General features: G+C 39.1%; 1 protein-coding gene across 3 annotated transcripts in view; it reads right to left on the bottom strand.

Annotated features, from left to right (window-relative positions):
• nlk2 (nemo-like kinase, type 2) overlaps positions 1–25,010 on the bottom strand; it is a 144,706-nt gene that overhangs the window by 13,565 nt on the left and 106,131 nt on the right. For all 3 annotated transcript variants that reach the window (XM_078422168.1, XM_078422167.1, XM_078422169.1), the window contains exon 7: positions 21,954–22,055. In XM_078422168.1, the coding sequence (XP_078278294.1) occupies positions 21,954–22,055 (102 nt within the window). The remainder of the gene's footprint in view (positions 1–21,953; positions 22,056–25,010) is intronic.

Raw genomic sequence — 25,010 nt, 5'->3', positions numbered from 1 at the left:
GGTTATGGGGCGAAGGCAGGAGAATGGGGTTGAGATGGAAAGATAAATCAGCCATGATTGAATGGCGGAGTAGACTGGCCTAATTTTGCTCCTAGAACTTATGAACCTTGTGCGACAAACAAAGAAAGAGGAAGGGCTTCTACTGCAAGTATAGTTTGTACATGCCTGAAGTTGTCATCAGTTCATTGATTCTGCTAGAAAAGGTTGTGAAACAGCAATCCCTGTGGGGGAGGAGGAAATCAGAAAGCTCTGGCTTTTGCCTTTAACTACCCATGTATATACCTGACATCAATGACAGTTTCATGGTGTAATGACAGCAAACACTGTTTCACCATAATTACAACTGCAAATTATTGACCTTTATTTATTGATATAACAAATTGCCTGGCTTAATGTTGATTAGAAAAATTACACAATGGTCTGATTTTAAGCTTCCAAACTTAATGGGATATTAAATATAGCTAGTATAGCTATTTATAGATTTCATTTAGTTATACATCCCTCAAGATATTAGTCACCAGGCATACGACAGATAAAACACCATTACGTGAATATTTAATGATCCACACTAACGAGAAATTGTATTGTTTAGTTTTTTTAAAGTTTAGTTTAGAGATAGTGTGGAAACAAGCCCTTTGGACCACCAAAACCGTGCTGACTAGTGATCCCCGCACACTAACACTATCCTAAACACACCATGGACAATTTACAATTAGCCGACAAACTGGAACGTCTTTGGACTGTGGGAGGAAACCGGAGATCCTGGAGAAAACCGGCGCAAATCACAGGGAGAACGTACAAACTCCGTACATACAGCACTCATAGTCAGGATGGAACCCGAGTCTCTGGCGCTGTAAGGCAGCAACTCTACCGCTGTGCCACCGTGCGGAGCTATGTTCGTGCGATATGGTTATTGTGGGGAACAACATTTATTTGTTCCCTTTAAGGTTGAGGTGAGGTGTCACATGAATCATTGCACGTTCTGTGGTGAAGGTATTCTTTACTTGGAGCTCTAAGGAAACGCTACGATTTTGGGATACCCAACAGCAAAGTGGAATGATAATTTTTTCCATGTCAGTAAGGTGTCTTAGTTTGAAGATAAATTGTACATGGTGATGTTCCCAATGTGTCTACTGCACTTGCCTCTTCTGGGTGGTGCAGGTTGAAGGGATATGAAGTTCTGTACAAGGAACTTTAGAATTCTGTATAGGAAGGAACTGCAGAGGGTGGTTCAAACCGAAGATAGACACATAAAGCTGAAGTAACTCAGTGGAACAAGCAACATCTTTGGAGAGAAGGAATGGGTGACGTTTCGGGTCGAGACCCTTCTTCAGACTGATTCTGTAGATAGTAAACATGCAAGTGACATTTGTTGATGGCATAGGGTGTGAATATTTAAGATATAAACCAAGCCAGTTGTTTTCTCTGCAATGCTTTTGGGTGTGGTTGAGGAGATACACATCCAGGCAAATGGAAAATAACCAAACACACACTCAACATGCTCCTTGCGATTAATAAAAAAGGCTTTGGTAAGGCAAGAAGCAAGTTTTTATTGCAGAAATCTCAGCACTTAACCTGATTTAGTTATTTATGCGGCTTTCCCACTTAGATTTTTGGTCTATTTCAACTCGAAGTTGATGAAATTGGTAATAGTTATTCCACTGACTGAATGGAGAGGTGGTACCTCTTCCTCTCACTGGCAATTGCTTTTCAATGCTTGGTAAACATTATTCAGCCAAAGCCTGAATGTTTTCGAAATCTTTGATCTGCACCGTTAGTTGTGGCTGACTGAGCATATTTATAGTTGGCTGTTTCAGTAGGATGGCATTTCCTTTCCCGTATACCAGTAGCAGCCCCAGCATTGTGGAAACAAAAAGCTATTTCATATTAGGAAATCATTCAGCCCATTAATCTGTACTATTACAAAAAAACGAATCTTTTCTCACATTTTAAGTGCTTGATACATGGCCTTCTCGGTCACCACATTTCCAGTTCACATCTACCTTGAAAATGTGATGGGGATTTCTGCCTTTATCACCCTTTCCAGAAGTGGATTCCATACCCTCTTTTGTATGAAGGGATTACCATCCATCTGGCCATCTGAAAATGTTACCAATCTCTCATCGTCTCTTATGATCCAAAGAATTAAATATTTCCTTCGGCCAAAATTCTCCAAAGTTTGGAATATAGTTGTAAATCTCTCCTGCACATTTGCTCGCATAATTTCTATATGAATGAATGATGAATGAATACTTCATTGTCATTTGACAAGTCACAGTGAAACTCTTTGCTTGCATACTCAAGGTATGCAATAGTCGCCACTTAACGAGCGTTTACAAAGTTACTTTGAGCAGTATGCATTGTACTTTAGCTGTACTTTAGCATTGTACTTTGTACTTGGGCTTTTAAAACAATATATCAATGGAACTGTGGCAGAAAATATGGCCATTGCTTAAACTTCACCTCAGTAAATTAGCTCAGTTCTGGTACCACCAAGTATGAACATTCAATATAAATAGGATCTTGTGCATTAGAGTCAGCGTCACACAGCATGGAAACAGGCCCATCGTCCATGCTGACCAAGATGCCCCATCCAAGCAAATCCCATTTGCCCACACCTGGCCCATATCCCTCTAAACTTTTTCTATTCATGACCGTGTCCAAATATCTTCGAAATGTTTTCGTTTTTGCATCAATTACTTCCTCTGGGATTCTCATTTTATTAACCCACCACCCTCCATGGAAATGTTGACCCTCAGTTTCCTATTAAATCTTTCCCCTCTCACCATAAACCTGTCCTCTAATTCTTGATTCTCCTATATTGGGAAAAAAAGCTGTATCTATTCCATCTATGATTTTATACACCTCTCTACAATCACCCCTCACCTTTCTGCTGAGCCTCCTGCGCTACAAGAAACAAAGCCTTAGCCTGTCCAAACTCTTCCCATAGCTCAGGCCCACGAGTCCTGGCAACATCTCAAAATTCTTCTCTGCAATCTTTCCAGCATAATGGCATCTTTCCTTTAGCAGCGTGATTAAAACTGAGAACAACACTTCAAGAGAGTTCACCAATGTCTCGAACAATTGTTAATGTAATATCCCAACCACTATTCTAAATTCCCTGACTGATGATGGCCAACATGCTAAAAGACTTCTTCAGCACCCTGTCTACCTGTGATTGCACCTTCAGGAAACTATATACTTATGTTCCCACATCCCTCTGTTCTTCAACACTACAAGGGCCCCTACCATTCACAGTGAAGGTCCTGCAGTGGTTTGACTTCCCAAAATGCAACACCTAACACTTGCATCTGAATTAAACTCCATTTACCATTCTTTGGCTCATTTGCCTTGCTGATCAAGATCCCACTGCAATTCTTGATAACATCTTTGTCTACGACACCACCTATTTTAGTGTGATCTGCAAACATGCCTTGTACATTCTTATCCTTATAGTTAACAAACAACAATGGGCTGAGCATTGATTGTTACTGAGTGAATACATTTGGCGGGGTGAGATTAAAGCAGGCAAAACGAGTGGAAAAGTCGACACAGTTGATTTCAAGGCAGCAATAGTTCGAAGTTGAAATGCTAAGTCTTTAGTCAATGCTTGTGCATTATTTTCAGAATAACTTTTCCTTTAACTTGTTTAATTTTGGATGTGGATTAAATTATCCATCACAGCCCAAACCAAATGCCATTTTTAAATGACAACTTCCATCAAATATAGAAGCTATATCTTTTACAGTCGACTGGCATATTGGTCATTTGGATTATGGAAATTTTCTCTTAAAAAATACATAAATCGGCAATTAAAAATTTGAGATACATAATAAATAAAGACATTTTATTTTTAGACTTGCATTTCTTGGTGCAAACGCAGATGATACTGTTTTGCCTTGTGGAAAGTTGTGATACTAACCATTTTGTAGGAACATCCCACCACCCTTCCCATCCGCACAATGTTTCAGTCTTGCAATGCTACATCATTATAGAATCTGTTTATACAGAACGTTACAAGTGCAGGTAGTCACTGGGCTACACAAAGGTGCCGTTCTGAGAACTGTCCGCAAGCTGATTTCTCCGCAAGCTGGAAACGTACATTTTCTATAAGAACTCATATCATATAACTCTACATACATTTAAGGGCCTGTCCCACTTTAGGCGATTTTAAGACGACTGCCGGCGACTGTCAAAGTCGTAGCAGATCGCCAAACTTTTCTTTTACCCGACGACAATGACCACGACAATGCGAACTGTCGGCAACAGCCTAGTCGCCAGCAGTCACCTTAAAATCGTCTAAAGTGGGACAGGCCCTTTACTACCACAATTCTTTCAATTTGTTGAATATTCACCTTAATACCATGCATAATTCAATTAATTGAATATATATTGCATAGTCATTAATAAATACCATGATGTACTTTATTATTACTCTCTTTTAAAAAAAAAAGAGAATTTGCGCAAAATCAGATTTCTGCAAGTCAGGTCGTCGGCAGCCCAGGGAGCACCTGCATCAAAATTCTTGTCAGAAAATGCTGGGTTTGGGTTAGGCAAGACAAATACCGGTGATTACTTTCACCCTTTGAAAAATACATTTAAGTTTTCAACAGTATTTGTCAATACTTTGTCACACAACATTCAAAATTGTAAAATTCTCACTGCACTAGTAGTATTCGTATAACCAAAATAAATGGAAAATAAAATCTGCAAACTTACAATGTGCTTAATCAGCAATTATTAGTTGCGTGTGATCCAAACAGCAAACAACCATTTACATAGAAAAGATAGAAAATAGGTGCAGGAGGAGGCCATTTGGCCCTTTGAGCCAGCACCACATTTAGAGTATCAAAATTATTCCTTCTGTGGTATTTATGGCTTCTTCTAATGCAAACATGCGAAATATTTAAAAGCATTACAGCTGTGTTTGAAAACAACCTCTGCCGTATAAATAAGCAACAAAGGGAAATGTACTCGGTATCATTCCCCTCTATTCAAAATGCATGATAACTCATTGCCAGGCCAGGGTTGGTGTTACCAAATGTCAGACTAGGACAAAGTTACTATTTTCATTTCCATAAACAAGGATGTTATCTTTTCTAAGAGCATTACACGAGTTCAATAAACAGAAGGCCATGCTGCCGCGATTAAAAAAAATGTTGGTGAAAATCTGAAAGGACCCATTTCTTTCAGAAAAATTAGAATTATTCCAAAAATGGTCCATGAAATGGTTTATTATTTGTAACAGAAAATATTCATTGATGCAGTGTCATATAATCATATAGTCTTCTATGTAGACTGTCAATCACCCATTTATACTAATCATACATCAATTCCAAAGATGGACACAAAAAGCTACAGTAACTCAGCAGGTCAGACAGCATCGCTGGAGAAATGGAATAGGTGACGTTTTGGGTTGAGACCCTTCTTCAGACCTTAAACGCCGCCTATTAAGGGGTTGGACACGCTAGAGGCAGGAAACATGTTCCCAATGTTGGGGGAGTCCAGAACAAGGGGCCACAGTTTAAGAATAAGGGGTAGGCCATTTAGAACTGAGATGAGGAAAAACTTTTTCAGTCAGAGAGTTGTGAATCTGTGGAATTCTCTGCCTCAGAAGGCAGTGGAGGCCAATTCTCTGAATGCATTCAAGAGAGAGCTGGATAGAGCTCTGAAGGATAGCGGAGTCAGGGGGTATAGGGAGAAGGCAGGAACGGGGTACTGATTGAGAATGATCAGCCATGATCACACTGAATGGCGGTGTTGGCTCGAAGGGCCGAATGGCCTCCTCCTGCACCTATTGTCTATTCCTTTTCTCCAGAGATGCTGCCTGACCTGCTGAGTATTTCAGCTATTTGCTTCTACAGTTGAAACCAGCATCTACAGTAATTTCCTATACATCAATTCCATTTTGTTCTTCCATTTCTTATGAACTCCTTCCAGATTCTGCCACTCACATACAAGTGACACTCACATAGGCAATTTATGGCGGCCAATTAATCTACTAATCTGCTTGTGGGGAAAGTGAATCACCAGGTGGAAACTCATGCAGTTATTGGGCAAACATGAAATTTCCAGACAGACATCTTATGGAGATCACGGTCAAATCTGGGTTGCTGGAACCTTGAGGGAGCAACTCTTGGCTGTGCTACTGTGTCTCTCTATATGATCAATGAAGTGCTCATTAAATGAAGATTATCTACGACTGGAACAAGGTAGTAATAAAAATTGAGATTGAAAATTCTCCTCGGCTTTTCTTTAACAATTTTATTTACACTAAAAACCTAGAGTTAAAGCAGCTTTTAACTCTCCAAAGATCACCTTTAAATACCAAAGAAAATACGGATAACAGTGCTAGTATGAAAAGATTACCAACGCAAAATAAAAGTAAAGTTTTCAAATCAGTTCACTAATAGCAGGAGCAATTCTCCACAGCTAAACTGGTCTTTATGGATTCCTATGTTGAGGATTAAGGACGATTAAAATAAAAATCAAATTTCCAGGGTCTTGTGGGAGATTCCCAGCTGTGGCACACAGATTTGTAGATAATCATGAACAATGTTACTGCTTTATTCTTGCAGTGTTATGCAAAAAATGATGTATGATGGGTTGTAGTGAATAAACAATGGTCCAAACCAGCTGGGCTGAGTGCCCTATTTCATACAAACAGGACTTGTACCTAGTCATGGGTATCTTGTACCCATGTAACTATTTGAACTATTGCTGCTTATTCTAGGTCTAACAATGTTTTAGTGAAGATTCAAACTAGATATACAAAGACATCATAACAGCTATACATCCTATTGCTGCAGAATACCAATAAGTGTTTCTTCTGGAAAAATTATCATTGCCCAATAAACAATTGTATGAACGAATTTCCTTGATTTAGAATATTTTTTCAATAAGTGAGATTCAAAGTAAATGGTTTTCGTTCAGCAATAATCTTCTGCACATCTGAAACATTAGTTTAGTTTAGGGATACTGTGCGGAAACAGGCCCTTCTGCCCAACGAGTCCGCACCGACCAGCGATCCCCACACATTAACACTATCCTACACACACTAGGGACAATTTTTACATTTATACCAAGCCAATTAACTTACAAACCTGTATGTCTTTGTAGTGTGGAAGGAAACCGAGGATCTCGGAGAAAATCCATGCAAGTCAAGGGGAGAACGTACAAACTCCGTACACATAGTCAGGATCGAACCGGGTCTCTGGTGTTGTAACTCTACCGCTGCGCCACTGTGCTGCCCAATTGCTCCATTGACTTGCATTGATCATAGTCAGTCCTTTAGCGCTACTCAGTTGGTTTACTTGCCAGGAAAACATCAAAATATAAATTTTCACAAGTGTCCTTCGAAAGTGTTATGGTTTAAAATCAACATTTATCAAGTCTATAAATGGCACTAATGCAACCAAATCATTACAAATTCAAAGGGAATTTGGAATCCACTCATTGGCAAACATTTATGGTGTATAGATTAAACATTTCACACACTTAAAACTGAACAAGGAATTAAAGGCATGACTTCTTCAGAGGCAAAGATTGACCTCTTTTTAAATGGATGATAAATTGCATTTTATTTGCCCAGCAGACCGAACTAAAGCTGCATAAAGAGGAAAGTTTGCAACATAATATTGATGTACATTGATGAATTACCAAACATTATAACCCTCAACCTCAAAAGGAAAACTTGACCAATCCGTCACAAAAATAGTCACCCTTTAAATTTTAGGTTCAGTTTATTATTGTCACATGTACGCAAAGGGAAAGATAGAGTGTAGCATATAGTCGTCAGCATTGCAATGCAACAGGCCCAGAGACAGAGTCCAATATCCACAATGGGGTAGAGGTGATTCAGCGAGTACCCTAGCTTAGAGAAGGACCATTCAGAAGACTGATAACAAAGGGGAAGCAGCTGTTACAGGGTCTGTTGTTTCATGCCAAAGAGGAGCGGCGAGAAGGAGAAATGACTGGGGTGGGTCAGGTCTTTGTTACTTCAAGTTGCTTCAAGAGGAAACTGATTAATATGAAAACAATTACAAAGAGCAAAAATGATTTGACTAATGAATGCTCAGTTAGTGCTTAGTCATACAGCTATGATATTCTGCCCGTTGGACCATCAAGTCTCTGCCGATCTTCAAACACCTGATCACATTAACTGTCCTTAGATTCTACCATTTCCACCTGGGGCAATTTACAGTGGCTAATTAACTCGCCACATCTTTGATACGTGGGAGGAACAATAGTACCCAAAGGAAACTCATGGAATCGCAGTGAAAATGTGCAAACTCCTCTCAGGCAGCACCAGAGAGTAGAATTCATCCCCGATCAGAAACAACAGCTCTACAGGATGTGTCACTGTGCTGTCATAAAGTAACACAGCAAATATCATTTGACCATTTTATTTCATAAATTGGTAAATGGCACAGGTAGAAAATATAATATTTGTCAAAGTTAATTTAAAAAGTAAAGCATCTTCATTTAGATTTTAAGTTAATTTTTCGGTGAAATTCGGTGTATTTACTCTCAATGGACCATACAATCAGTCTATTCAAGAGTGATGATGTCTTTCCTCTCGTGCACAAATGAAACCGTTTCCAACTTGGTTGATATTTTTAGAAAGTGTCTTTATAAGCATATGATTGGGTTAAAACAGTCCAACTAGTATAATCCTACAGAGCACAGTGGGCATATTTTAAAAAAATGATTCAATGGAAAGAATTTTGCCTCTAAATGATACTTTAAATTCTCATTGTATTCAATCCCTCAATGGTCCTGTCCCGATTTTGTCAACTTCTACAGTCCTATAATCTTTAGATCTCTGTGATCCTTCCAATCCGGCATTAAATTCAACCCTGGTTTACCCAGTGACTAAAATATCTAGGCTACTGTGCAAGGGGGCATCTGCTGGTGGAAAAATCCACACCGGAAAGGGTTAATATCTATGAGAAAAAAGCAGAAGAATGGATAAAAAACAGTATGATTAAAAAAAATAGGAACTTGCATTTTAAGGTACTTTTCAACTGCAGAGCTATGAAACAATGATGAAAGTTCAGTATGTTATTACTGGTGAGTCCTGGGGGAGGAGGCTCATTCTTAGGTCCTGGGGTTTGGTTGGGATTATGTTGAAGGTAGAGCAATAGTTGATACATTACTCAATACTACTACTTAAAAAAAAACATTTTAATGCACCTCGTTCAACATCTCTCCACCAAAAGTCATTCAATTCTAGTGGTCTCCACATATATTTAGGAAGATGCTTCCAACATTGACTGCCCATTTAAAGCATTTGTGGTAGTACTGAAGGAGGAACGTGCAAGCAGTAATACTCTCTCCTGTGCTTAGAGAGATTTACTTACATAATATAGTGAGAGCTGCTTTAATTGCAAATGTTCAGCAGTTATGCTGCACTGGTACATTACTCTTGTAGCCATTCATTACAGACTACATAATGCGCATTAATAGATGATTCAATTCCAGATCATCATGGTTACCTAACATTTTATCCAGGTTTTTAAATATCAAAATATGCAGAGTAAGGGATTGCTGATAATGCTAATGCAGACCAAAACAAAGATAAATTTGAAGCTGCCAGGGACTTGAAAAGCAGAGCTATAATCAAGGCACTCCCACCAGTAACAATAACAGGGTCCTTTCATCTTGCTGGCTTTTGGCAAATCCTGCCCGTTTTGGATTGGAAATTATTGACAATCTGTACATTTATTAAGTGTCTTTGAAGCAGAAAAGTTCTTAGTTTTAAAAACGTCTCCCTGAGAACAGTATAGGGATATTGTAGAGACGAAACACAATTACAACCTTACAATATATGTCCTTATGTAACTGTACAACACATCATAATCTTGGAAAATATAAATGTCTATTTAAAATGTAGCCTTGTTCTTGGTTACAATGGACTTTCAAATTAAAAACTCAGGCAGATTATTTTAGCCACACTTACATTTTAATAGACAACTGACAACAGGTGTAGGAGTAGGCCATTTGGCCCTTGGCACCAGCACCGCCATTCACTGTGATCATAGCTGATCATCTACCATCAGTACCCCGTTCCTGCCTTCTCCCCATATCCCTTGACTCCGCTACCTTTAAGAGCTCTATCTAACTCTCTCTTTCCAAGCACTGCCATCAGTTTCGTGAAGCAATCACTTGCAGTGACTAAGGATGCAAATGTTTTTTTCAGCATAGAATGGCTGAAACAAATTTACAGGGGTGAGAGGTGGGGTTGAGAGAAGGGCAGCAATCAGGTCACTTTAATAACTGGATGTTGACAAGTCTCTGCATAAGTGACCCCCCCCCCTCCCCCTGATAGTTAATGTATTATCTACAATTTATTAAAAAATTACGACGTCTGAGAAATAAAACAGCAAAATTTGAAGCTTATTTGCCTCTCTTAAGATCATAAGTGATAGTAGTAGAATTCGGCCATTCGGCCCATCAAGTCTACTCTACCATTCAATCATGGTTGATCTATGTCCTATCCCCATTCTCCTGCCTTTTCCCCATAACCTGACACCCATACTAATCTCTTGTTCGTGTTCTAATTTTCTGCCACGACTTAAATATTTCTAATGAAGCATTTGACCGAGTGCCTTAAGTGTGCCTCAAGATATTACATTTTAAATATATTAGATCATGTTTTTTTCTTAAACAAATACATTTCCCATCATTGTTGGGTAAAGATTTTATAGATCAAAAGAAATCCAAAACCTCTATTGTAGCTTCACAGACATTGCTCAGTATTGATTTGCAATTGTACTGTTCAGTCCTTTACATTAGTGATGATGCCATCAGGTACATGCATCATTTTCGGTCATCTATCGAAGGCTTAGCCAAGTGAAATGTATAAAGCAGCTGCAAGAACACTCATCCCTTGAAGCACACATACACATCTTGCAAAACTTTGTTACTAAATTAAAATCTCAATAAGGGTAGATAATTCTACTTGATTCTGAATAGTACAATAGTACTTGATTCTGAAAGACAGCCTTCTTCCACCTCAAAAACATTGCCCGTCTCCGTCCATCCCTCTCCTCCACAGCTGCAGAAACCCTCATCCACGCCTTCATCACCTCCCGTCTGGACTACGGCGCACCCTCAAAAATCATCAATAAACTTCAATACATTCAAAACTCCGCTGCCCGTCTACTCACACACACCTCGATCCGTGACCATATCACCCCCGTCCTTTATAAACTCCACTGGCTCCCCATCCCCCAGAGAATCCAGTACAAAATCCTCCTCATAACCTACAAAGCCCTCCATAACCTGGCCCCATCCTACCTGACCGACCTCCTCCACAGGCACACTCCCACCTGCACCCTCCGCTCTGCCGCTGCCAATCTCCTATCCCCCCACATCCGGACTAAACTCAGATCCTGGGGGGACAGGGCTTTCTCCATCGCTGCTCCCATCCTATGGAACTCACTACCCCAAACCGTTAGAGACTCCCCCACACTCACCACATTCAAAACATCGCTGAAGTCTCACCTGTTCAGTACTGCCTTCAACCACTGAAGGTCATCTCACCTTCTGTCTCCTTTCTCTGTTCATTTATTTATTTACTTATTTATCTATTTATTCATTTCCCCTATGTTCTCAAAATCTCTGTAAAGCGTCTTTGAGTATATGAAAAGCGCTATATAAATAAAATGTATTATTATTATTATTATTATTACAATCAACAATGTAACTTCACAATCAGTACCCCGTTCCTGCCTTCTCCCCATACCCCCTGACTCCGCTATAATTAAGAGCTCTATCTAGCTCTCTCTTGAAAGCATCCAGATAATTGGCCTCCACTGCCTTCCGAGGCAGAGAATTCCACAGATTTACAACTCTCTGACTGAAAAAGTTTTTCATCATCTCAGTTCTAAATGGCCTACCCCTTATTCTTAAACTGTGGACCCTAGTTCTGGACTCCCCCAACACTGGTAACATGTTTCCTACCTCTAAAGTGTCCAATCCCTTAATAATCCTATATATTTCAATAAGATCCCCTCTCATCCTTCTAAATTCCAGTGGATACAAGCCTAGTCGCTCCAGCCTGAGAGCCGGGAGGTTTATACTGCTCCATTGGACGAACTTCATATGGAGCTCATTGACACAGCATAGGAGCAGCTGGCGACATAGAAGAAGACACCACTGACATCTTAAGGTCTGGCATCTGGACAGGCAAACTTACATGAATATACATCAATACCGCTAGCACAAAAGCAAATTCTCCAAAGGGCATCACAAACGAAAACATTTATCTGGCAGTATTAATTAGGCCAAATAAAACAAGGACATGTTTAAAGAAGAGGTGACATTATGATTTCCTACATGTGACCAATGCACTGCCCAATAGTGAAACCATTTTATACTTTAGACTGCAGCCAAAATAACAAGCACAGTACAATTTGTTACGTTGCCATTTTTATTCAAGGTTAACAGAAAGTACAAACAGCTTGCACCATCTTTGCAGTTTTACATTCAAGTGGTGCAATCCTGGTTAGCCATTTGTAAACCAGTAATGAGAAATGTATATTTCTGCAAATTACAATTTTGAATCTAAATTGGCACCTCAATTTAGCCATAATTTTTTTCCGAGTTAATTGTGTCAGTTTCTGAAGGTCAGGATTTGAAATTTCCATCAATCTTGTTCATTTGCCAATTCCATTCATAATTAAAAGTTTTGCAAAATTGCTTCACAAGCTGAGGCTCAAAATGTTTATAACATTTAATAATTCAAATAAGATTTCCAGTTCTGTACATTAATTAAATAACTATGAATGTCAGACAAATCACAGCTAAAAACGTTTCAACATTTAGTTTTAAGGCCCAAGAATCTTTCTGCAACAATGTCCAAAATTGCCTTATTGCATTATGTACCTAACGACCAATTTCACATATACAAAATAAGCTATAATCAAAACTTTTTGTCTTGTTTTATGTACTGGAAAATCAGATTATTCCTTGGTAACTCGACAGTTCGAACTGTTCTAACAGTTAAATGAAGACAGGAAACTTCATGGCTAATTCAAACCAGCACTACAGCATGACAATTGAGAACTAAATGTTATGTGTTCATGAGATAATGTAATGCCACTCAGATTAGATGTATTGTAAACAAAATAAAAATAGGAAATTTGAGTTTAATACAAAACAGGCCACCCAAAAATGGATAGGATAATAATTAATTGACCCATAACTAAAATTTTCAAAAACCACTTGCTGAAACTCAAGGACAAATATAGCTAGGATTTTGACATGTTGCTGAAAGCCCATGATAATCTTCAGATAATGACTTAATGGCATTAGCTACTACTTGTCATTTGCAGAGGTCACAAGGATAATTAAAACTGAAGCTAAAAGATTTAAAAAAATTTGATCCAATAAACAAAGGTTTGCCATCTTAAACTGAAGGACAGCCAAACACAAGATGAAGATTCTGCCAAAAGGCAAAACTGTTCTGTGACGGACCATTTTTTTTGTCCCGATGTCTATCATTAGAAGGAATGAACTGTAGATGCTGGTTTAAACCGAAGATACTCACAAAAAGCTGGAGTAACGCAGGCAGGCAGCATCTCTGGAGAGAAGGAATGGGTGACATTTCGGGCCGACACCCCTTATTACACTATCTTGGATGCTATCAGCTCAAAACAGTGGAAATAAAGCTATTTCTGCAGCCAGAATGCTGTAAATCTCAGTAGCACTTCAAAAATATTTCTGCATTGCAGTATATTAAATTCTTCAACTAATCCACTTAATAAATAAAATGACAATGTGGAGTAACAGCGGCACAGTGAGCTTTCCCTCTGAGCACTAGAGATCTGACTCCGCACAGACAGAACAACAGGTTCTGTCTGTGCGTTCTCCCTATGACTGCCTATGGAAGAGGAAGGACGATGACCTACAATCCTGTCTATATCAATGGGATGATGGTGGAGAGAGCCAAAATCTTCAAATTCCTGGCGGTGCATATTTCCGAAGATTTTTCCTGGACCCAGCACTCTGATGCAATTATAAATAAATCACATCAATGCTTCTACTTCCTGAGAAGATTAAGGAGATTCGGTATGTCAAAGAGGATTCTCTTGAACTTCTACAGGTGTACAGTAGAGAGCATATTGACAGGTTGCATCACGGCCTGATTTGGCAACTTGAACGTTCAGGAGCAGAAAAGACTGCAAAAAGTTGTGAAAACTGCCCAGTTCATCAGGGGGGGAGGGGGAGGGGAGGGTGCTGCACCAATGCAGGAGAGGTTTGGGTCCAGCGGGTCCACTTGGTATGACAATAAAACATCCTTTAGAAGGATGAGAGGGGATCTTATCGAAACGTATAAAATTATTAAGGGGTTAGACACGTTAGAGGCAGGAAACATGTTCCCAATGTTGGGGGAGTCCAGAGCCAGGGGCCACAGTTTAAGAATAAGGGGTAGGCCATTTAGAACAGAGATGAGGAAAAACTTTTTTAGTCAGAGAGTTGTGAATCTGTAGAATTCTCTGCCTCAGAGGGCAGTGGAGGCCAATTCTCTGAATGCAATCAAGAGAGAGCTAGGTAGAGCTCTTAAGGATAGCGGAGTCAGGGGGTATGGGGAGAAGGCAGGAACGGGGTACTGATTGAGAATGATCAGCCATGATCACATTGAATGGCGGTGCTGGCTCGAAGGGCCGAATGGCCTTCTCCTGCACCTATTTTCTATTGTCTATTGTCTAAAACACTCTTGACTGTGGTAGTTTCCCCCTGGTGCTCTAGTTTCCTCCACATTCCAAAGACGTGCGGTTCTTAGGTTAATTGACTTCTGTAAATTGCTTCTAGTGGGATAACATGGAACTAGTGTGTGGGTGAGTTGGGGTGGACGGTGGGCCAAAGGGCCAGTTTCCACACTGTATCTCTAAACTATGCTCAGCGGGTCAGGCATCTTCTCTGGAGAATATAAATGGGTGATGCTTTGGGTTGGAACCCTCCTTCAGGCTGATAAGGTGGGTGGTGGAACGCAGCTAGAAGAGAGGAGGAGCAGGACACATCGTCGAAAGCATGTTTACTAAGTGGACATCTCGGATGTTTTCCGCCTGGGGTAGTCCTTCCTCTGGCCCCCCATTTCCCCTCATGATCTGTCTGGCCCTCAGTTATTTGCGCACTGTTTTTTTTGTAAACAAGCAACCATGGTTCCTTGTTTCGACCATGTAATAAATATTTTGACAACGTATAAAATCTGAAAGTTCCGAAATATTTTTAAAGTAATTTCCAGGGAGTCAGTTTTCATTGTAATTCCAAACTTTGATTTTACTTCGCACATGGCAAGATTCTTAAACTTGCAACGTACTTTTAGGTGGAGCCCTGAGAGGATTTGAGTGCTGACACCATATAACTGCAGATTATTCAAATCTTAGTGAAATAGAGGAAGGTAGTAACATTGGAAAGTCTAGGACTGTAGTTCTCATCAATCTGAGAAATTAATATCAATTGTGTAACTTTGGTCTATTCTCCCTTTCATTTTCCTACATTTGCAGAATGCAACACAATGAAAAATTGTGTTTATATGCTGGTATATCCATACAAATATAATCATGAAGGGACAAAGACCTGCAGATACTGAAATCAAAACAAAATGCTAGAGTAACTGTGCGTTGATCGAGCAGACTGTGTGAAATAGATTTTCCTCAACCGGGTTCAAAAGTGGAAAATGTTCCAATTTCTTCAGAGGAACTTGTTGCCGCACAATCTGATTAACATGACAATTTTCTCATTCTATGATCTGGAATAAGCCAGGAAAATTCAGACCAAATGCCACATTTAAAATAGCGCCACAGAGCCATAAAGTGTGGAAACAGGCCCTTCGGCCAAACTTGCCATGCCAACCAACATGCCCCATCTATACAAATCCCACCGCCCTGTGTTTGGTCCATATCTTTCTAAACCTATCCTATCCATGTACCTGTCCAAATGTCTTTTAAACATTGCGATAGTACATATAAACACCACCCTTTGTGTAAAAATAGTTGCCTCCCTCAGGTGCCTATTAAATCTTTCCCCTTAAACCCAAGTCGCTAGTTCTTGATTTCTGGGGAAAAAACTCTGTATTTACCCTATCTATTGGAGAATATCCTCCAATCATACTAGGGATGCAGATGTGAACATACCAGCTATACACATTAGGTTAGTCAATAATAATCAGATCCTGCATCATTATGTCTTAATTACTACCATTGTGCCATTATCATGTTTTCCATTGCAAATAGTTTAACTACCTATCCGGTGGGGTGACTCCTTCATCCTTACTTTCAAATGACGGGCTCAAGGGTCTGTACGACTTCGTGACTATGATTCCAAGTTTCTACCTCAGTCATAGTACTAGTCACAAATTACCAATGACATGTGATTCAATTCTGGCAAAAGTAATCTCACAATTCATCCCAAACCCATTTGTACTCTTTGATATAACTAACCGCACCAAATAGGTCTAGGCTTATTAGGTTTACCAGTGAAAAGCCTTGATTTGCATGCTATCTAATCAGATAATACTGTACTTAAATACAAGCAAAATAGAAAATAGGTGCAGGAGGAGGCCATTTGGCCCTTCGAGCCAACAACACCATTCATTGTGATCATGGCTGATCATCACAAATCAGTAGCCCATGCCTGCCTTCTCCCCATACCCCTTGATTCCGCTAGCCCCAAAGCTCTATCGAACGCTCTTTTAAATTCATCCAGTGAATTGGCCTCCTCTGCCCTCTGCAGCAGAGAATTCCACAAATTCACAACTCTCTGGGTTTTAAATGGCCTCTCCTATATTCTTAGACAGTGACCCCTGGTTCTGGACTCCCCCAACATTGGGAACATTTTTTCTGCATCTAGCTTGTCCAGTCCTTTTATAATTTTTTATGTTTCTATAAGATCCCCTCTAAATTCCAGTGAATACAAACCCAGTTTTTCCAATCTTTCCTCATATGACAGTCCCGCCATCCCTGGGATCAACCTCGTGAACCGAAGCTGCACTCCCTCAAAAGCAAGGATGTTCTTCCTCAAATTAGGCTGGGAGATTGTCTTCCTTAGTGAAGACAGAACCAAACAAAGAACCTGTTCAACTCTGCTATTTCTTTATTCCCCATAATAATTTCACTTGTTTCTGCCTTCAAGGGACCCACATTTGTCTTTACTAATCTTTTTCTCTTAACATACCTAAAGAAGCTTTTACTATCCTTCTTTATATTCTTGGCGAGCTTGCCTTCGTACTTCATCTTTTCATCCCGTATTGCCCTTTTTGTTACCTTCTGATGTCCTTTGAAAGTTTCCCAATCCTCTGGCTTCCCGCTAATCTTTGCTATGTTATACACCTTTTCTTTTAGTTTTACACCGTCCCTAACTTCCCTTGTCAGCCACTGTGGCCTCTTATTCCCCTTAGAATCTTTCTTCCTCTTTGGAATGAAATGATCCTGCATGTCAAACTCGAGTACAATAGATAGAGCAAAGGGGAATTAGTTCTCAGCATTGTATTACATCAGTTTCAGAGACAAAGTCCAATGTCCGCAATGGGGTAGAGGTGAATCAGACAATACTCTAGCTTATGGCAGGAACGTCCAGAAACCTAATAACAGAGGGGAAGAATCTGTTCCCGAGTCCTGTGGTGTACACTTTCAAGCTTCCCTAAGGGAACAGGGTAACCTCTCCAACAATGGCTCTCCATGACTGTTTAGATGAGTAGGATTGCACTTGTTTGACAACAACCAGATAAGCACAGAGCAAGAGAACTATTATCAAATGAATCGCAGAAATGCCATTTCTTCCAGCACTTGCCAGTTGCTTCTGGTATGAGGACTTATCCATAGCCACTTCTCTCTTCTGTGTGCTCAAGTTTCATTACCAAAAATTTCCACATGAATGATAAGAACACTTAACATTACCTTAAAAAGAGCGGAAGTTATCCTTGATCCCCATCACAAACTCGACTTTCTATCCAAGTTTATTTGGACCTTTCATTTAAACCGGACATCTGACCTAAAGAGATGATTTTCACACTAAACATCTTTACTTATTTTCTAACTCAGATTCAGCTCACCTGCTGAATACATAAATACATAACCTGTGCCACTGTTACCTCAAGTTTTGTGCAGAGGCAGAGTTAGAAAACAAGTGGCCACAACTCTTGACAATTCGCGATAACGGAAGTGACTATGTTCCAGCTCTTGCACTACCATGGAGTTGTGTTTATTTCTAATTATGTTTTTATATTCAGTTCTCAAAACTTTCTTTTAGAAATTTAATGTATAAGTAATGTATACTTTGCTTTCATGTGTTTGTCTGAGTCAATGTGTCTGTGAAGCTGCTGATTAATTTTACATTGTATGTAAAATTCACACTATACTTGTGCATTAGACAATAAATGTGGAAACAATAAACACGACCCAGTTAAACAAAGGCTTGCTTTTAACATTCACATCCCTACTCTTGAGTCTGTCTCATGATCTTGTCTTTTCCTACCTTTAATCTTCTATTTACTTTTAATGGAAAATGTTTGCATTCTTCTTATCTGGTCTCTGCTTGAGCTGAATTTAATCACTGGTACAGCATGTGGCAGTGCCTTCAACTGCCAAAGCATCATACGCTCGCTCTCCTTGAATTCTGTCTCCCTATTACTTTCAACTTTAATACTCTCCACAACACTACCTCATTGACCAAGCTTTTGGTCATTTGTCCTTGTGTATATTAGGGGATTTTTTTGACAGTCGTGCATAGAAGATTTGGATACATTGGTACATTAAGTAAGCTATGTAAATGGAAATATTTGCTCTAATATCCACACTTACAAATTCCCACTTAATTTTGAACAATTGTATTAAATACTTCCTTAACCATCTCTGCTTGAAGGGAAACGAATTCAACTGCAAAGTCTGTGTTGTAACAAAAATTGACAGTTGGAAGTATGGATCTGGAGTACAGTCAATTAAGCCAGGCACTCAAGTAATTAATTTTCTTTTTTTCTACTGCTGTTTTTCATGATCTTATTTTTTTGTCTGGTCTCAATTCTCCCTTTTACATTTGCTACTACCACCAAGAAATACATTCTCTTCAACCATCTCAACTAGATCTGATATTATTCATTTGATGTATCAAAAATCACACAACTTTAAAAGGAGGTCCGAGTTTCAAAAGAAGTTGTTTCCAAAGAAGAGATAAAGATGTGAACTTCATTCATTGCAGCTACGACAATTGAAATGCAAAATAAAAAATACAAATGTATATTAAATTTAATTCTTTACTGTTTAAATCCCGATTTCCTAAATCATTTAATAAATGTTTGAAAGCAGATATTTTGCTTTATGGCATACTTATTGTAATTTGCTCTCTTTGACTTTCAATGAAATTGGAAATGTTGAATTCAGACAAGATGAATTTGCAAATCAATAATTTATGCCACCTCTTTGCAATTGAGCTTGTGAGCAACCAGTGGTACATGTCACAATAAATAAGCAAAGCATCAAAGTCAAAGTGCTGAAAAACTCATTGGCAGAATTAATTTGTTAAATAGCCAAATGAAAATCTGTCCATAACCTTGAAGCTGCTAAGACACTTAAAGGTAACGAACAAAGCAGCCAAAATCCACAACTTCCTACATCCTTTCAGCCATAATGCTTAAATAAAGTAAAAGTACAGATAAACTTCAGATTTGCAAAGAACTCTGCTTAAATGTTAAACTCTGGCAAAAAGGCATATTTAAAGTCAGATACAATAACAATTCTTTGGAGGCCGCACTGCCCACACAACTTCAGATTAGACCACAAGACATAGGAGCAGAATTATGCCATTCGGCCCATCGAGTCTGCTTTGCCATTTGATCACAGCTGATCTATTTTTCCCTCTCAACCCCATTCTCCTGGCTTCTCCCCGTAACCTTTGATCTCCAAAGAGTACTGGAGAATTTTATCTTGGATGTCACTTGCTCTGCCACATTTGAGCAACAATTCTACACATTTCCTTAATAAATCACAACATGAAAAAACCCAATTCAAAGACTCGTCCAATACACTTGTTCTTTCATTTATATACTGCATTGGTCAATTTAAAAACATCCAAGTATTCTTTACATTACTATGACTGTGTAATGTTTTTTCTAAAGAGGGTTTGCATCTCAAAGACATTTATTAGTGCACAAAGTCTAATGACCTTCATGATCCTGTAAAATAAGATAAATTGGGAACTGTAGAATAATATTGGAAATGATGGGTTTAATTGGGCCATTGCTCTCTTGTTGGTCTTTATCAATAAGAACTGCTTTTGAGAAGGCCATGGAAGTGATCTATCAATTTTAAGGTGATAACATAAGGAAGGTAATTCTCTTAAAAGGTGCATCTGAAGTCTTTCCAAAATGCAATATTCAAATAGACGCGATCCACATTAAATACAACTTCCCACAGCATAGTTCATTAAATTTGCTTCTCAGGTATCAGGTTTTAATTTTTTCTAGACTTAGATTTATTGCTTCATAAAAAGGCAAATAATTCACAATTGTTTTGTAAGGACAAATTTGTAAAATCATCAGAACAATTGGTCACTTAAAAACTATTGAAAGATTTCTTCAGAATTAAAAAGGCCCTTAATTCAAGTTTGCTAGGTAAATTGATTTTACCAACTGTAGGTTGTACATTTAAGTTGTTTAACCTTTGTTCACTAGCTTGAACCAGAGAAGTCCTCCAAATAGATTGAAATAGATCCACTTTCAGTGGGTGCTACTGTGCAAGTATGTTATCAGGCTGAGACAAATTGTGCTGCAATACGCTAGATCTTTGCATTAGAGATAATAGTGGTCAGCATTACTTGAAGAAACAGCAACTTTTGAAGTCCGAATATTCACAGCTAAAAAAAAGTAGGAAGTTACTTCCTCGGTTCCCCTATCCGATACAATCTGGGCTCTGGAGCTTACTTACCAAGAGATTTGGGAACAGCATGCAAACATTTTTCCACTGGATCATGAGAAACTGTTTGGGTTCCTTCATTGAAGTGAACAAGTTATTTTTTAAATGATATTTTCAGTTTTAATTATGATCAAATCATCCCAGGTGATAAAATTCAAATCTAGCATCTCATTTTATCAATATTTAAATAGGTGATATTTTGTGTCACATTTTTTGTCACATTTCTCCAGCCTATTTTTGTTCCTTTTTTTGCTTTCTGCATGTGAATTGGGAGTTATAGAGAGTAATATAGCATGGAAACAGGCCCTTCTGCCACACCGACCAACATGTCCCAGCTTCACTAGTCCCACCTGTTTGCATTTGACCCATATCCCTCCAAACCTAGCTATTCACATTTCCTGATTCAGATTTTTCCATCTATGGTTTCTTCAAGAAACCTTTTGCTTACTGTTCTTTTAGAATATCACTTATCTAGATCACAGACTTCTGAAGAGATACAGCGGATCATGCAGTAGCTGTGGAAGCAGAGGAATGGTCAACTGAACTAATCTCTGCCTCTACAGATGCTTCCTGATCCGCCAAGTCCACCCAGCAGTTTTGTGCTCCAGTTTACAGCATCTGCAATTTCTTATGTCTGCATTTTACTGCATCACTGTTGAGTGCAATGATTCTGTAGTGGTTCTACAAACTGTAAAACCAGTATTGGGGCATTATCTTAATTGTTAAATAATCCATTGGCACATCTTGACTCACGGATAATTTGAGTTCTGGAAAGAGATCCTGCGGGGACTGCTAATGACTTAGAAACTAATTCCCAAGAATGATAAACAGTAGGAGTAAATTGACATTTAAAAAGAAAGTCGATATACAGTCAAAGACCAGGAATTGGTTTTTTTTAAATTAGAAAATATAAATATAATTTTGTACAATAAAGACACCAAAAATAGTTTGCATACAAAGTCAACCATCTTGACCTATCTGACGAGGCAGTGCTGGTACAGACACCAGTTTGTGCCTGCAAAATCGATGAAATCTTACCTGTTTATGAGGACCCCTGAGTATGTGAGCCTTGGCACCCTCACAAGCTGTTCGCATGGCTTCTAATGATGGAGCTCCCAACAGATCTGTGATCAAGTCCAACTGCCATTAGACAAACAATTAACTGTTTAGGATAATCACAGAATGTGAACTTTTTCAGTGTTAAAAAATTAAATTAAAAAAAAAATCATATTTCAAGAGAACAAAATTAACTGCTAATAGAGTAGTTTACTTTTTAATTTCAAGAAAGAAACTCAATTTACTTCCATTCAAGCCTAATTAAAATTATAGGTAATATTTGAACTATGAAATAAAAAAATTAAATTATGCTCCACAATCGTGGCAATTTTCTAAAAGGCATTGATGTTTAATGAAGGTTTGATTTTCAATCAAAACCAAGAATCTACTGATATTAATTATCAAAAAGGGTCAGATAAGTGGCCACAATGTTAAAGAGAACATATGGATCGGAGTGCTCTTGGCAAAAACATTGAAGTGCATTTTGTTTCATGTTAAGATTTACAGAAGTTGAAACATAGGAATGTGCAAATTTATTTGCAGCTGTTGGGAAAAAAAATCTGATTAGCAGTTGGTCCATTATAGTTTTGTTACAGGATTGCTTTTTTTCTAAACAAGTGTGATTACAACAAATAGCAGCTTTAACATAGGAACGTAGCCAAATATACTGAGAAATCATGACAATCATGGACGTCAACTGCATAAATTTGGTTCAATCACCCATGCCAGATTACTTTATCAAATACTTAATTCTGCTGGATATGTAATTGGATAAGCACAAAATACATGTATATAAATAGCTGCATCTTTTCTCCAAAACATTCCACTTTAGAGAACATTTTATTCATCAGTAGGGAATATTAAACTGTACAGCTAATTTTCATTTGTATATTCCCATATGGAAATGGGAAGGGGAGGTAAAGTGGTTAGCAACCAGGAAATCCAGTAGGCCTTGGTTGACTGAGCTTAAAAGTGTTCAGCAAAACTGGGTGTCCTCAACATCGACTCCAGACGTTATGATGTTACGTAGCACATGATCACACATCGACAAGAAAACATTTTTAGAAAACAAGAAAACGGCAACTGTAGGCACTGCAGTCCATCTAGGAGGCTAAAGGTATGCAGAAGCACATTTTAAATGGGTGATCAATCAGCAGTTCAAGTAAGGGGAGTTATAATAATAATAATAATAATATTCCTTTATTCGTCCCACACCGGGGAAATTTACAGTGTTACAGCAGCAAAGTGGATAGCAAGAGATCATTCATTATAAATAAAAGTAAACACATGGATAAATTGTATTCCTTAACTATTACTGTTGACTCGTCTGCTGGGAGCAGTGCTGGTTGTGCAGTCTCACAGCAGCGGGAAGGAAGGACCTCCTATATCTCTCCTTCACGCACTTGGGGTGAAGGAGTCTGTCACTGAAGGAGCTACTCAGGGCAGTGACAGTGTCCTGCATGGGGTGGGAGTCGTTGTCCAGCAGCGATGTTAAGTTTGCCATCATCCTACTCTCTCCCACCGCCTGCACTGAGTTGAGGGGGCAACCCAGGACAGAGCTGGCCTTCCTGACCAGCTTGTCAAGTCTCTTCCCTTCCTGAGATGCTGCTGCTCCAGCAGACCACTCCATAGAAAATGGCTGATAAAATGGCATATAAAAGGAATGCGTGACATCCAGGCACAGGGAGGCTGGCAATCAGGGAAACCTCAGCTCATTGTGCTTCACACCAACAGTCAGCAAAAGATAGAAGTGTATATAGGCAAATCACTGAGGTGCAAGATCAATAATGTCATAGTACAAAAGGATTTCAACTTCCCCAATATTGCAGGAATCACCTTGGTGTGTCCATACATCATACATTCTTAGAAGTGGACAGAGACTCGGCATGTCACCAAATTCTCTGACAAGATGCACTGTCGAAGGTACCCTGACTGGTTGCATCTGACCTTATATGGAAATCCCAAAGTGCATGAACACAAGAGACTGCAGAGTGGTAGACTCAGCTTGGTCCATTCAGGCACAGCCCTCTCCACCATCTAAAGCTTCTAAACGAGGCTAAATCAAGGTGACGACATATATCATCAAGGATACCACCACCTGGGGCATGCCTTCTTCGTGCTATTACCATTAGACAGGAGGTCCAGAAGCCTGAAGACCCACTCAATGAGATTCTGGAACAGCTACTTTCCAACAACTATTAGATTTCTTAATTGCCCTGGTCAGCCCTAATCTTACTGCAGCAATGAAACACCTCTTGTTGGTTTCCTCAGTGTGTATTTTTGCATGAATGTTTGATATTTTGCAGTCTTTTTGTGGAGACCTTTAGACCTTAAAGAGTAAAGACTTTTCCAGTGATGCCAACGAAAGACACAAATCGCTGGAGTAAGTCAGTGGGTCAGGCAGCATCTCTGGAGAAAAAGGATGGGTGACGTTCCAGGTCGGGATCCTTCTTCAGTCTGGAAAGGTCTTTATTTATTGTTGGTTTCTAAATGGTCTTGAGAAGATGCATGTTCTCGAACTGCTCCAGACTTTCTCATGAAGGGACTTCCATACTTGTATTGGGCCGGGAAACCATGGAGTGGTAATGAAGGAAAAAAGATATTTCCAAGTCGAGATGGTGTGCAGCTTGGGAGGGGGACCTGCAAGTGCTGGTTTTCCAATATACCTACTACCTTTGTCTTGGTGGTGCGTATTACAGTTTGAGAGATGACAAGACGAGTCTGACATACGCACGATTATAGTGAGGACAGGTACAATGAGAATCTTGCAGCATCATGACAAGCACACACACTCAAATAACAAAAACAAATTATACATAAATTGCACATAAATCTTAAACTCTACACAAATTTTGCAAAAATACACAATAAGGAAACCAACAAGAAGTCCATGGTGTTTCATTGCTGAAGTAAGATTAGGGCCGTTCAGAAATCTAATAGTTGTAGGAAAGTAGCTCTTCCTGAATCTCATGGAGCAAGACTTCAGGCTTCTATATCTCCTGCCCAATGGTAGCAGCAAGAAGACCACCATTTGCAGTT

This window comes from Rhinoraja longicauda, chromosome 26 (assembly GCF_053455715.1).
Source record: "Rhinoraja longicauda isolate Sanriku21f chromosome 26, sRhiLon1.1, whole genome shotgun sequence".
NCBI lineage: Eukaryota > Metazoa > Chordata > Chondrichthyes > Rajiformes > Arhynchobatidae > Rhinoraja > Rhinoraja longicauda.
The sequence above is the reverse complement of the archived record's forward strand: the minus strand, read 5'-3'. Positions and strand labels throughout refer to the sequence as shown.